The sequence below is a fragment of the Cryptomeria japonica genome, chromosome 6, assembly GCF_030272615.1.
Source record: "Cryptomeria japonica chromosome 6, Sugi_1.0, whole genome shotgun sequence".
Taxonomy (NCBI): Eukaryota; Viridiplantae; Streptophyta; class Pinopsida; order Cupressales; family Cupressaceae; genus Cryptomeria; species Cryptomeria japonica.
The window spans coordinates 12678370-12694679 of record NC_081410.1 but is presented as its reverse complement, the minus strand read 5'-3'; the positions used below and the strand labels follow the sequence as shown (position 1 = coordinate 12694679).

At 38.1% G+C, this 16310-nt stretch overlaps 1 protein-coding gene across 4 annotated transcripts in view; it reads right to left on the bottom strand.

Moving 5' to 3' along the window:
- Window positions 1-431: 431 nt before the first annotated feature.
- Window positions 432-16310, bottom strand: part of LOC131069738 (elongator complex protein 2) — a 123187-nt gene continuing 107308 nt past the window's right edge. For all 4 annotated transcript variants that reach the window (XM_058005290.2, XM_058005286.2, XM_058005279.2 and 1 more), the window contains 2 exons: window positions 1227-1404; window positions 432-1122 (listed from right to left, as the gene is read on the bottom strand). In XM_058005290.2, coding sequence (XP_057861273.2) covers window positions 581-1122; window positions 1227-1404 — 720 coding nt within the window. In that variant the 3' untranslated portion in view covers window positions 432-580. The remainder of the gene's footprint in view (window positions 1123-1226; window positions 1405-16310) is intronic.

Genomic DNA, 16310 nt, shown 5'->3' with positions numbered 1-16310 from the left:
TGGGTGGCATCTTCAGAAAAGGCTTTCATGATTTTATACTGCCTCTTTCAGTATAAGGACAACTGCCTGTTGCCATAGACACATCAGTCAGTGAGTACATTTATATATACCACTGCCATACCCTTGTTCTTTTACTAAAAAACCCAGATTTGAAATTGCACGCTATCTCCATGCCTGCTCCCACCATTTCTATTTTTTGCGTGCACATGCGGACAGTAGTTGGAGTGGTTGTGCAGAGGGTGATGAGATGGGTCATTGGAATGGTGCCAGGGGTATTCGATTACTGTCAAAAGAATGTGTTCTCAAGAGAGTAAAGACATTTGACCTTTAAATACAAAAAACAAAATTACAATACTACTTTTCTTTTGCCTAAATTGCTGGTGGGTAGCTTCGTGGCATTGTTAAGGATTGATGTTATCTGACATGGTTACTTCTCCCGGTAAACATAAGATTTTTTTTCTTCCATAATCGACATATGTCAAAAACATCTCTTCCATGAATACATAATCCTTCTAATAGGTCTACAGAAATAAGGTTGACAGTTTATCTGATTCAGTGTTACATGGAAGGGCTCAAGATCTCACGCTATTACTACATTGAATATCCTAACAGTATGATCAGCCCCACAAGAAGCTAGTTGCATAACTGTGGATGAAGAGTTAACTAGCGTACTATTTTCACTTTCAGAGGTTTCTCTCCAAACCAAACGGTGAACAGTAGCCACATGAGATAGGTAAATGTCTAGTCCTATAATTTTAGAAGCTGTCACAGTGTCAAATCTTTGATGTGGCTGCAAATGTTCTCCTCCAGGGGTCATGTCTTGCAAAGTAACCCTCCAGATGTCAATAAGTCCATTTTCCATGCCAACTGCAAGTAGATCATCTTTGAAATTGCTACGTGGAGACCATGATACAGCTGTAACACTGCTACTGAATTGAGGAAGACTCAATTGCTCTGTAACATAACTTTCGCTCTTGGATTCCGTTATTTTCCATATTTTGACCGTCCTATCTCTCGATCCTGTCGCAAATACATGATGGCATGTGTTCCATGAACATGACCAGATTATTCTTTTGTGTGCATCATGTCTTGCAACAAGTTCATATTTAACCTCATCGGTTCCTGCAAATATAAGCATATCAGTTCGTGTAGTTCATCTGTTTCTCATTAATGGAAGAAATTTTAGTTTGGAAAACAAAATGCTGAATATAGGATGTGAAGCATACCATTTTTCTCTAGCCGAAATACAGAAAAATGCCGATCCCTCGATACTGACAGCAGGAAATGATCATCACGGGAGAATTCCATTTGTGTTACAGTCAGAGCATGAGAATGAAGTCGACCGATGGCTCTCCATGAGCCTACTTGCCATAGCCATATCTCTGCTACATTTGATGATTGTGCCTGCATTTTGTAAAATAAGGAACCCTTACAGCTTGAATCCAAACCAAATTTGATTATCATACATGTAGAAATCCTTTTTCTAGGAACGTGTGGTAGGTTCATGGATAACGAAAAGTACAGAAGCAAATGGAAAGAATAGATTTTCCATGATAACAGACATACATTACGTAGCTTTAAATGCAGATTTTTATTGCTGTCAAAATCAAAGCAAAATATAACCAAAATTTTCATCTTAAGAGGTTCTCAAGGTTTGTAATTCTAGTATGCTAAGCTACCAGTCCTGCTACTAGTTTGGGCTCAAAAGATTTCAAGGAACATATAAAAATTTCAAGGAAAATATTAAGAGTGCTTTTCTTTAACAAACAATAAATAAATGCAATAAAAAATAATAATTAATATAGTAAAATAAAAATGAATCTAATATCCATCAATACAAACAAAATATAGTAATATGATTGCATATATAAGAAATTAAAATATAAAGATACATTAATCTAAATTATAGAAATATAATATATATTAATATTAATGTGATATAATCCTAACTTATATTAAATTTCATAGCAGCAAAAATTGCTTGGGTAAAAAATCAGCAAACCATAAGTATAAGATTTTTTGAAAATGTTGGGGAAAAATGGAGCGAAAATTGGATTTAAAAAACACATAAAAAATTGTAGAAAAGAAGACAATCTACATTATTTTTGAAATTTAAGGGCACTTCCATAGCATAGAGATATATAGAACAAAAATAGAGAGTTTAACCCATGAATTGTAGAAATAGGATTTTGTTGTTTATATTCATATCACTGATTCAATTGCATTGCACAAAGCATACTTTGTAGTGCATAAATAATAACTAGATGGTTAGGGTAGACAAAATTTCAATTACAACATGGTATAAAGTCAACCCATAAACTAAGCACAAAGTTCCAAAAAAATCAAATATAGCCACTAGCCAATGACTTGCTACTACAAATAGGCTATGCTAGTGGGCTGCAGATCCTAATGATGAAGCTCTAGTTCAGAGCCTCTCCTAAGTCGTTCAATCTCATGACTATCCAAGTTGGCCTCCAAGATCTCAAAATCCTTAGGCTCAAGAAAGTAAGTCATTAAAAAAACAGTTTTCCTTTATTGAGCAGAGATCATAAATTACAAAACGGGAATCAATTGGTTCATATTTGTGATTGTACTTGCAATTTCTAGAACAATGTGAAAGAGAACTATAATAAGAGCATGAAAGGGAAATTATACGACAAAGGAAGCAACTGCAAAGTTGAACTTAATAGGTTTTGAATCAAATATTTCAAGATCTAGAGTAGCAGAAAATGCTTTTGAAACAGAATCTTACATTGCAAAAGATAATAAAAGATATTGAGATGTTCTCATTGATGACTATTTTAGCAGAGTTGTAAAACAGTAAAGGAAGTGTTAAAACATTTTTCCATTAGATAATAAAGATCTGCTAGTACAAAAGAAGAGAGCAACCATTTGGGCCACAATTTTAGCTATTATTATTCAAGTAAAATTTCCTTGATTTTGTGTAGAAGTGAACAATGGAGTTAAAAACATTGATGGATTTTGAGTTGACAATTTGAGATGATAAGTACAAGTTTCAATCAAAAATCAAAGCACAAGGAACATTCCCTTTCAATGGGACAGTTGCTGCTGAAATCTATCTAGATTGTTAGAGAGAAAATATGTGGGCTTGTTTTGGGAGGGATTAAGATAAGCCCACAAGACTAGGGCCTGACTTCTCTCAAGGTATGTATTAGTTTTCCTCATACCTGGATTGTTAGAGACAGTTGCTGCTGAAATCTATCTAGATTGTTAGAGAGAAAAAATTTGAGGTCTGTTTCGGGGGGTATTAAGATAAACCCAAAAGACTAGGGCATGATTTCTCTCAAGGCATGTATTAGATTTCCTCATATCTATTTAACATGCATGGAATGCTATGCTATATGTCTAAAGCATTCATGTACTGCTAGTGTACTCCTTGCAGGCCTTCTGAACCTCCATGTATATGACAAGCCTAAATGGAATGTAGTTCCCTAACAAAGCATTAAGCTTGTAGAATATATAGGAAATTTAAATATAACCAAAGTAATCTGATATAAAATTTTGCTATAGTTCATTTTTTTCAGCACTACAGCTGATTTTTATCCTTTTTCATAGGAAACATTTTGCTTCTAGTTCCACAATGTTTATACATTGTTATGTATATTCTTCCCACTTGATAATACAATTGTCACTAACCTACCTACTTGTCATTAAAACTTGATGGCCATTGTCAAATTGATGCTCCAAATTATCATACTTTTTAGCATCGGAAAAGGAAATTTGTCCCAGCCTAATCTTGATAATCTAAACAACCACCTTGGCATTATCGTTGACAATTGAAATCTTAAAATTCTTTTAAATAGTTAGGATCACAAGAATTCCAAGAAAACCATCCTCTTTAGATTGATATGTTTAGTCTAGCTTTCTATATTTACTTTTGGCAAGTACTGTTATAAGGTTCACATACATTAAAAAAATCAGATATAAACCTTACTTAGTATTTATGATATTGTCTACTATTCCCCACTAATTTGTGTCTTTGGGTTTATATACATGGACAGCATTACTACGAGCCTAAGGCAGTAGTGTGGTATACTGAGAAAAGTAGAAGCATGCTAGAGAACGTGTTTCTATTTTAATGTCCTTAACATCTACTAGAAATATACGTCCATTCAAGGTCACTTGTGATTTGCCTAAACAACCTGATGAAATCTCGTGAATCTTTGATGGTGAACCACGTCCCAAGGGCTAATGCTCAATCAATGAAAAAACTCAATTAAATTGCAATTTCATGCATTTAGGCTATCACAACAAATTGGTGGATAGTAAATGCATTTCCCGAGCAATTTTTTTTGCAATTTAAACCTTTAAATCCATTAAACATCATTGAAAATCATGGTTGATTAAATCACGATTTTTAGGGGAAAATATAATTTCATTTGGGGATTTTTTTTAAATCGCAAAAATCAAGATTTTTTTGAGGATTTATGCTTCTATGATATTAATATTCATCAGTATTAATATATTTAAATAATTATATATTTTTAAATAATTATATATTTTAAATAAAATATTTAAACTATTAAATGTTAATATTAAAAAATAAATAGACATTTTTAAATAACTCTATCCTAACCATTAGGTAAGGCATTTACTATTTTGGCTTTCAGCAAGCTCCTTCCAACTTTTGTTCATCATGAATATGGCAATGTCCTTTCGCTCTGGGTAGATCGGGGCTTGAAGCACAAGGCTTTCAGCTCCATATGTAAAGAGAAGTGGCACGAGGCTTTCCAACAATTTTGTGCTGCCTTTATTCTTCCTATTGCAATAGGAATCCAGACAGTTCTTCACAAGACAGATGAATTCCAACAATTTATTTAGTTTTCTATAAAAGTTTGCTGAAGTTCATAAAATCGGTGAATCCTATGACATAATGTTGAGAAAAAACGTCAAATTTTTTCACAAGTTCTCCCAAGGTTGCCCGAGACAAACCCACAGGCAAAATCTCGAACCCTAGCCACACCCCTACCCACATTGAACCAGTATCCAAATCCAAAAAGGATCGTACCTGAACAGGCAAGGTTACAGGGACGAACTGGTAACATAGCTAGTATGCAAATTGCAAAGCATCCATTGGAGCTTGCTCTGATCTTTACAATAGACATTGTCTCCAAATTTCCAATGATCATGCCGATACTTCAACATGTATAAAACCCCAACCATTGTACATTACATAAACCTTTTCCCTATTAATTCAAGAATCAATTTATACATCTGCCATTCACAAGTTTTCTTGACACATCATAAATCTTATAGAGCACAAGTTTCATTCACATGACAAGAGCTAACTGTTTTTCGTATTGAGTTTTGTTGAATCAACTAGTTTATACTACATGTAACTTATGTGCTTAATTGTTGGTCCTATTAGATATCTGGGACTTACGACTAGCATGCCAACTATGTAATCTATGCATAAAACCATACAGTACGCTAGCAGCATTTTAGAAACATGCGACTGTCACAATTGATTTAATCAGGATGAATTCAGAGACCAATATCAATATCACTGGATAACTACCTACATCTTTTCAGTGCTGCCCTGGTATTATACGAGTGTTTTTGCTTATTAAAAGTGTAGTCACATAAATCTGTCCATTTTAATTAAATGAATATTTCGCTATTTATTTGATTAAAAATCTACTAGCCACCAGTTAATTAAATTAATATTTAATTAATTCATCTCCAAACATTCTCCTATTAATTAAAAAAATTATTCAATTTATTTTAATTAATTCATTAAATCCAATTTCAAATCAATTAATTAAATAAAATCTATTTATTTAATTAAATCCCCTTTTCCTCTTTTAAATAAATTAAATAAAACATTTATTTAAATCATTATCCCCACCCCACTTGCATTTTCTTACAAATGCAACTTGCACACATTTTTGAAATAAATGAATTTTTATTTTAAATAAAATCCTATTTTCCCTCACCCACCAAATCCACTTGCAAAATCTAATCCCCTTCTAGATTCTTCTAACCCCTTCCTAATTAGCCTAATCCATCCCCTAAATATTGTCACATTCTTAAGCAAAGGGAAGTCACTTCTCAAAGCCTAAAAGTCTTTGATAACCATTAAAGGCTTTCAACCTTCAACCACTAAATGGCTCAAAGTCTTTGATAACCATTGAAAGCTTCCAACTTTCAACCACTTAATCCCCAAAGTCTCCAATAACCATTAATGGTTAACCCAAACCCTCCCACATGGTTAAAACATTTGTTTTGACTCAACCTCTATCCAACCCAAGGGTCTCATCAAGCCTTTAATGCTTTGACCATGATTATCTCTTAATCATTTGCACAAAAGTTTATCCTTGGATTGACTCCTAATCCAGTGGGTAATCCTAATTTAGGCTTGACCCTTAGTCTTTAGATAACCATGAGGTCTTCTCAGGCCTTTAATGCCTCCAACCTCTTCTTTCAACCCAACCCTATGTTGACATTTGTCACCATTTCATTGGTGTCAATTGTGCACATGGATCCCCAACTTTCAAGCTTGACCCTTGATTAAACCATTCAATCCTGGCCATCCATTGCTCCATTTTTCCTATAAATAGAGCCCATTCCTTCATAATCCAGATCTTGAAAACTTGTATGCATCTAAGCTATAGACATTTTAGAGAGCATTTTAGCATAAGCAATCTAACATCTTGTCTTTTTGGTTAAAATACATCATTTTAGCATTAGTATTAGCTTTTTATTTCACATTTAGAGCTATACTACAATCTCAATCCTCCATAAGCATCCATAGTGCAAAAAGCTGCTCAGAGCTACACTATTTTGGAACTTGGAGAGGAGAGGAACAAGGGAGAAGAAACTAAGGCCATGCTAAGAGGCAGTTGGAGATGTCTCATGATCTTTGTTTTACTTATTAGATATATTAGCATGTCTCTTTGTGTCTCTCTTGGTATGCCTTCATATGTTTAGTTTTAGATTGACTAACACTAATGTTTTGTGTGTTTTTGTGTTCTTTGATCTTAGACTAACCTTGTGCCATTTAGGAGGGCATCATTTGGTGAACCCGATGTGAATCAAACACACAACCTTCTGATATTTTTTTGTTACCTAACATGTTTGAATGTTGAACTTGACACACAGGTCACGCTTTGGCGCTTTTGTCGCGTTTTAGCGCTATTGTTTTTTGTCTTTTAGCACTTTTGTCTCATTTTAGCGCTATTGTTTTTTTGTCTTTTAGCGCTTTTGTTCTTACAATAGCGCTTTTGTCAGTATTTTGGCGCTTTTGTTCATTAATTAGCGCTTTTGTATTGTTGTAAAAATCTTTTCTTTTAGCGCTTTTGTAATATTCTAGTGCGTTTGTGTTAAAGTAGCGCTTCTGTTTTCACACAGACTAGCGCTATTGTAACAGAACGTTGTAAAAAAAGGCCTTGTAATTGATAAAATTATTTTTCTTAGGTTTGTGGGAGGCAGAATATATATGGAATATAACATTTAAGTATAAGAAAGAGAACTTATACTTTAAGTTATATTCCATATATACTTTCAGGATGTTTGAGAGGGGTTTCAGACCTCTAGGAGTTGTAATGCAAAATCTAGTTTTTGGAAGATCCTCCAAATTTCAGACTTAGTCAAATTTCAGGGCATTTCAGAATCGGGATTTGTAAAATTTGTAACCAAAATCAGAATTTAGGCTTGTGTAAGCCCACACTAACATTTGATCACTGATTGTGTGCAGGTTCTAATCTGTTTTGTGCAGGGGAAGGAGTTAGTTTAGAGGCTTTAAGTTTTTTTGTTTTTTGTTTTAACTTTCTTTCAACAAAAGTTGGTTAAAAAGAATCTATTCTCCCTTCTTGTACAAGTTAAAATAAACCTCACATTTTATTTTGGAGTGCATAAAATGAACCTCAAACTTGTTTTTGGTGCTTAAAAGAAAATTCATCTTTCTTTATTGCAAGGTAAAAAGAACAACAACTTCAAATTTGCTTTCATTGCAAGTTAGGATTCATCTTTTTTGGTGCTTAAAATCATCAACACAAATTTGATTTCCTTGCATCAATTCGGACCTAAAATTTACAATCCACACTTCAATTTTGGACAAGAAAAAAGAACAAACCACTTGTTTTGATTTTTGCAAGCGATTTTTACTTCATGCAAACGTGTTTTCCATTAAGTTGACCAGGATTTTCGAATTCTAGATTACAAAACACATTTCTTTTTGAAGTTAAAAAGAACACCATGACTGTTGGAGCAACATCTCCAAATAGTTAAATCACATTGCAATGATGGATTAAAAAGAACAAGTGAATTTGGTGTTTGGCACGCTTGTGCACAAAGGTCAGTCGAGTGGTCCTACTTCTAACACACACTATCCTCTCCCTTGGCTCTCGTGGTCCTAGGTGCAAGAGAAAAGTGTTAGTAACACTCACATTTTATCTTTTTAAGAGAGGCCTGCCAAGGGATCGATACTCTTGGGAACGACCTCGAGCGGTAAATCCTTCGAGCCGCTATAGAAATCAGGTGAGAGCGAAAGCTGTAGCCTTGGGTATAGCTGTTCCTACAGTGTAACTGGCCGAAAGGACAAATGGGCCCCACCACCAGTTACAAGGCTCTTAAGTGAGTCACTGCAGAATGAACTTATGTCCAAAAACATCGAACATGACTAAACACCTTTAAGTAGTAGCCCACCTGTTCTATTGATTGAGGATATTTGAGGTATAATTTAGTGCAAGAGCATAGAAGGTTTTGCTCCCAAGATACTCACCATACATATTTCCTTGAGTAGAAACATAGCTTTTTGAAAGGTCACTTGTGGCTTGATAAAAGTGGTGACTCCCCCATCATAGGGATCATCTATTTGTTATGCTCGTGCAAGACTTAGTATATCACATCCTTACCTGCCACGGCGGGATTCATAAGGTATGTAGTACCAAAGTCGAAGAAATATCAAGATGTGGGCTAAATTTATCACAACTAGCCATTTGACCTTAGGGATAAAGAGTGTTTGAAGTGTATTCGTTTTACAAACCTAGTGCAAATTGAGCCGACTTCAGGCTTTGGAAATACACCTTAAAATACATCTAAAGGAAGGGTCAAAAACAAGTCCAAGGATTGGGTTGATCTAGACCCATACTCATTTGTGCCTTTGAGGCTACAATTTTGTGTTTGTGTGCTTGCTTTGTTTTCTTGTCAAAGAAAAATCAGAAAATCAATCCCAAAAACAAAGTATTCATCCAACATCTGTCAACACAACCAAAAATACCAAAAACAAAGTGCAAACAACACAGAGTCACAACTTTTATGACCATTCTTCACATCTTGCGAAAGAAGAAGTGTCATCAGAATATCAACTTGAAAAGGAGACCATTGAGCTCAAAGGCTTTGATCAAAAGGAGGAAATTCTTCTATATCAATCGACAAATCTTTGTCTCCCATAGAGTCTTTCTACATCGCATGCGTCTATACCTTCAAGGTAAAACAAACGAGTTTGATTCAGAATCATTGAACCGCAGAGCTTTTATGCAATATAGAGCTCTGAGTTATCACAAAAACCAAGGAGGAAAGATTAATCCCAACTTCTTCCCAAACATCTGTATCACCTACAACACAGCTCGAGAAATACCTACAACGCCTGAAAGGGAAGAGGTAGCGTTTGTTCCATTTGTAACACAAAGTTTTTATTGAAGTTGAAAACAAAACATCCATCATCTCATTCATACATCATCACTTCATCATCAATCCATCCCAAAACTCTCAAAACATTAAGAGGTTCTTGTCCCAAATTCTCTTTTAGATATTGCTTGAAATCAAACACATCGCATCACTTTTTAGATTGTTTCTACATCTAGGATAAGCTCATCCTAAGAGACACATCTACGCAGGGTAAAACTAGTTCATGAGTGAATCCTCTCATTACTAGGTAGTCAAAATCTGTAACACATCTCAGATTTCTCTACACCTTATCATATCCAAACTCCTCAAAACAAACAAGCAATTCAAAGAAAGAATTTCGATTACATCTACCTTAAAGTGCTAGAGATCCCCATACAACACAAATCACCAACCATCAATCTTTCATTTCATCAAACAACTCATCATCATCTTCAATCAACTTCAACACAAACTTGCAAACAAAATGGCTCAAACTCGATCACGGTCAAGGCAACGAGAAATTGGAATTGAAGGACATGACCCAAAAACAACCAATAATGATCATCAGATGTTCAAGAATCCACTTCCATCACAAGATCAAAGGGGTCCTTCCACTTCCCGGCGAGGCACTGATACCACTGATTATACACAGGCTGCGTATAACTATACTGTAAATCACCTGTATGATGTCAGTGAACAAGTTGCAACTATAACCTTCAAAAATCCCAACTCTAATTGCAATGTTGTTACGCGTCGTGGCAAGGTCACCATCAAGGCAGCTCCACAAGGCACCACCTCCGTCCCAAAGCAGTACAATCTTGTGGAACAATTAGACAAAACCCCTGCACTTATATCCATTTTGGAGCTTTTGCGTCTGTCACCCTCTCATAAAACAATCTTGGATCAAGCACTCCAAGAGGCGTCAGTCCCTGCAAACCTGAACACGGACCAATTTCAAGCCATGGTTGGAAATCTAAAGTCATCACCTTGTCTCACTTTTTCCGAAAGTGACAACTCTTCATTCCAACAACCTCATAACGCCTCACTCCACATTGAAGGCTTTGTCAACCAACACAAGATCAAGCGAGTCTTGATCGATAATGGAGCAGGCCTAAACATTTGCACACTACAGTTGGTCACAGCATTGGGATATGCAATAGAATCAGTGGATCCTCGCAAGAAGATCACCATCAAGGCCTATGACGATGCAGAGCGTTCATCCAAAGGAGCTGTGGTACTACCAATCCGAGTGGGCCCTATGGTAAAGCACATCATTTGTCAAGTTCTGGACCTTCCTCTGCCATATAATCTATTGTTAGGGAGACCTTGGATACATGCCATGCAAGCCGTTCCATCTACCTACCATCAATGTATCAAGTTCCCACATAATGGTGCAGAGATCACAATCCTGGGTGATGCAAATCCTTTTGCATTTTGCCATAATATCAGCCATCAACCAGAGATTACTGTTCCTAATAATAGGGAAGCCATTTCCTCCACATCATATGTAAGTCCCGCCTCTCTTGCTAGTTCGAACACCCCTATACCCAAGCAAGAAAAGCTTAAAATGAAGGTAGCAGAGGAAGGTCCTGGAGAATATAACTTGAGTCAGCTCTTTTGTGTGGGACAAATGCCCACTTCTCCTAGAACACATGGTAAACCTCAGCAGTTACTCCAGCAACCACTAATCATGCCTACATGTGCCCTGACACCTTTCGTTCTTGGAAAGAGTCAAGAGGAAGAGACACAAGAGGAGGACCTAGCGGACTGGATCTATAAAGATCCCATCACCACTGACAAACCACAAGTTACACTTCCTACGGAACAATATGGCAAAGGCCTCCTCATTATGCAAAGAATGGGATATGATGGTCAGAGTGCTTTGGGATACTGCAAACAAGGACGACATGAACCTCTGCTGCCGGAATTCAAGCCCAAAGGTAATACAGGCCTAGGTTTTGAAAAAGAGATCCTTCCTAAACTCAGATTCAAAGGAAAACCTAGCAAACCATTTTGCCCGCCTACTGCAAAGAGGACACCTTTCATAATCAAAGCACCATCAAACACTATCCCCACTGCCCCATCGAGGCTCACAACTCCACCGCAACCATCACCAATGTCACTCATCCCATCAAACGAACTCGTAATCCCATCAATAACACCAATAGCAGCAGCAACTGTATCAGAACCCGCAGCAACATCTATGGCACCAGTAGTTCCAGCAGAAACCACTGAGTCACCATTACCGATACTTCCTGTACCAGATCCTTTAAAACCCATCACGGTTCCTGCAGCACCGATTACTACAAAGATACATAAACCAATCACACCTGCCGTGTTTAACTCCAAAGACATCCCAGTATGGTATAACAATCGGATGCTGGAAAGTGATTCAGAGACCGACTCACATGAGTGGGAATTTGATTCTGTACAGCTTAACACTTCAGATGAGGAAGACACATCACCACCTCCACCCCGCAAAGACATTCCTGTTTACGGAGAAGCATAGATAAAGACCACTTGGGTACCTGAGCTGGAAACATCTTCCACAGACCCTACGTCTCATCCTACGCCTGATTCTGACAAGGAGAGTACCATCAACGACCTTCACCACACTGTCTTGACCCTCACTGATACCTCTAACGAACTTAATCTAGTCGATGAAGTAATGCCCATTATCCACCTTGAACTCATCGAATGGAACCAACCAAATCCCCCATGTCTTGACCTCTTCCAAAACGATGAGGCTATCATTGACTTTTTAGAATTAAGGGATAATCTACCAAGCGGGGATCACAAAGCTGGATTCGCCATTCAACTTAATAGCGCAGCATACTTTGGGGCGGATGCCAAACCCTTTAGCTGCAAAAATATAACATTAAAACATGGATCTTCCAGTAAAAACCACACTGTGGCACTGTTTGATCCGACAAAAGTAAAAAGAAAGAGCGTATCCAACGGTGAAAACCTCTCTGAGGCGCCTGAGGATGAAGGGTTTGACATTCTCCCTGCTAGTACACAACAGGAACGATCCACGATTCTTATCGAGGAAACCAAAGAATACAATGTGGGGACTCCTGAAAATCCTCATATCATACATCTGGCATCTCTTCTCACTCCAGAGGAACAACCTAAATTTATAGAGTTCTTCCAAAAGCGTCAGATCAACTTTGCATGGTCATATGCAGACATGCCTGGGCTTGATCCTGATTTAGTCATGCATCACCTCACCGTAGCAGAAGGAGCCAAACCTGTCAAGCAGAAGCTTCGTAAGATGCATCCCCAGATTGCAGTGCTAGTCAAAACAGAACTCAAGAAACTCCTGGATGTTGGTTTCATTAGACCAATTGATTATGCAGAATGGATCTCCAATATTGTGCCTGTCGGCAAACCAAAAGGGGGCATCCGCATTTGTACTGACTTCAGAGATCTAAATAAGGCCTGTCCTAAGGATGATTTCCCCCTACCAAATATTGACATCATAGTGGATCTAACAGCAGGACATGCCATGCTTTCACTCATGGATGGCTTTTCAGGATACAATCAGATAAAGATCGCACCCGAAGATCAACATAAGACAACCTTCACGTGTCCATGGGGCACATACTGCTGGAATGTAATGCCTTTTGGTCTAAAGAATGCAGGAGCGACCTATCAAAGAGCAATGACCACCATCTTCCATGACATGATGCATACTATGATGGAAGATTATGTGGATGACTTACTAGCAAAATCACTTACTAGAGAAGGACATCTCCACATCTTAGATCAAATCTTTGATAGACTGGAACAATATCATGTTCGACTCAACCCAAAGAAATGTGTCTTTGGAGTGACCTCCGGGAAGCTTCTAGGATACATTGTCTCAAGCAAAGGCATTGAAGTCGATCCAGCAAAGGTTAAGGCAATAATGGACATGCCACCTCCAAAGAATATCAGTCAGCTAAGGACATTATAAGGGCGGCTTCAATCCATCCGAAGATTCATTGCACAATTGGTTGATAAGTGTCACCCATTCACACACTTGCTACACAAGAACATCCGCTTTCAGTGGGATGCCAGATGCCAACAAGCATTTCAGACGCTTAAAGACTATCTCATGAATCCACCATTGTTGATGCCACCAGATCCAAGTAGACCGTTGTTACTTTATATCTCAGCGACAAGTACAGCATTAGGTGTATTATTGGCACAACATAATGCAGAAGGCAAAGAGTGTGCTGTTTACTACATCTCTCGCACACTGGTTGGCTATGAACTCAATTACACACCTATTGAGCGAGCTTGCCTAGTAGTAATCTTAGCAGCCACTAAATTGTGACACTATCTGTTGACACACAAGGTACAACTCATCGCAAAGATTGATCCACTCAAGTATTTACTCAGCAAAGCAGCATTGACAGGTCGCTTGGCCAAATGGGTAATGATTCTAAGTGAATTTGACATCAAGTATGTGGACCGTAAAGCTATCAAAGGTCAAGTTATTGCAGATCAGTTGGCCGATGCACCACTCATAGACGATCATCCCCTCATTTCCAATTTTCCAGATGAAGAGATATTCATGATCACAACAGCACAACCATGGAAACTATATTTTGATGGTTCATACACTAGGCACGGCTCGGGGGCAGGCATTTTGTTTATCACACCTCAAGGTGACAGCATCCTGAAGTCTTACAGGCTCACATTTCCATGCACCAACAACATAGCAGAGTATGAGGCCTTGATCACAGGACTCAGGTTAGCCGTACAATGGAAATTACAAGAACTACAAGTATATGGCGACTCGCAACTAGTCATTCGACAAGCAACAGATGAATATCAGACCAAAGATGATAAACTCATGCCATATAAGCAAATGGTGGACAATCTAAAGACATCATTTACTACTATCACCTTTGAGCAGATACCAAGAGATCAGAATCGAGCTGCTGACGCTATAGCTACCATCGCATCTCTACTAGATCTTCCACAGAATTCAACACGCTATGAGTTCTTGGTAGAACAGCTTTGGATCCCCGCTTATGATATCCTCGAATCCGAAATGATATGTCGCCTTGTTGGTTCTGAATCCCCATGGTATGGTGAGTTCTACACCTATCTCCGCGATCACACCCTTCCTCCCAACCAATCAAATAACCAACGAAAAACCTTCATTCGTCAAACTGCTCGATATACCATTATTGCCGAAACCCTATACCGACGCGGTCTTGATGGTACTCTCCTTCGATGTCTGGAACAGGATGAGATAACAAAGGTTTTGGAAGAGGTACATGAAGGAATTTGCGGGACTCACTCAAGTGGTCCATCACTAGCCAAGAAGATCATGCGAGCTGGATACTATTGGCCATCTATGGAAAAGGATTCCTACTACTTTGTCAGGAAATGCAAGAAATGTCAAGTTCACGGTGACCTGATACATGCACCAGCACAGGAACTGCAACCAATCACAACACCATGGCCTTTTTGTCAATGGGGCCTTGACCTTGTGGGTAAGATTCATCCATCTTCATCCAATGGCCATAAATTCATTATTACCGCTACTGAATATTTCACAAAGTGGATCGAAGCTGTTCCACTTACCCAAGTCACCGGCAAGCAGATCGCCTCATTCATCCTCAACTACATCATCTGCCGGTATGGTGTGCCCATGTCCATCATCACAGATAACGGTCTCCCTTTCAAAAATCAGGATGTCCGTGAACTTTGTGAGAAATTTCATATCCAACACCGCTTTTCCACTCCTTATTACCTACAAGGCAATGGTTAGGCTGAAGCATCCAATAAAAACATATTGAGAATCCTAAAGAAGACAGTCAATGATGTCGGTCGTGATTGGCATGTTCAATTAAATCCAGCGCTATGGGCATATCGAACTAGCATTCGGACCCCTACAGGTGCAACTCCTTATTCATTGGTCTATGGTGCTGAAGCTATCTTACCTATTGAGGTTGAGATACCATCATTACGGGTTTCCTTGCACAATCTCATCGATGATGAAGCATACAGAGTATCCCGTCTTCAGGACTTAGAATTACTTGATGAGAAGCGACAAGCTGCATACAATCATCTCAAAGCCTATCAGCAGCGCATGAGTAGAAACTACAATCACCGAGTTAGATCTCGTACATTTGAGGTAGGTGATCTTGTTCTACGAGAGAATCCTCGCAACCAACCAAATAGAGAACATCAGGGCAAGTTTGAATCAAACTGACTAGGCCCATATGTTGTCACTGCTGTATTCGGGTCCAGGGCATATCAGTTGGCTACATCAAAAGGAGAACCGCTTGCAGATCCAATCAACAGCATGCACCTCAAACGGTTTTATACGTAAGGTGTACAAGGCATCAGGCTCCCCTGCATATCAGAAAATACCAAAAACATTCAGAAAAATGTCCTAAAGAAAATACCAAAAACATTCAAAAAAATGTCCTAAAGAAAATACAAAAACATTCAAAAAAGTAAAGAAAAATCATGGATCCAAACGGTGAACAACCACTCCAGTGGCACCTTGGGTAAGTACGATGGCGAAAACCTGGCAAACAGGCGCCACTCGTAAAGGCAATGGCTCCAGTATCTTTCAGACTTGTTGCGATCACATCTACTTCATACATACATCCATCCATCAACCATGGCTTGTTATTTCTCTGCAATTATGATAGTACTCCATACATCTTGCA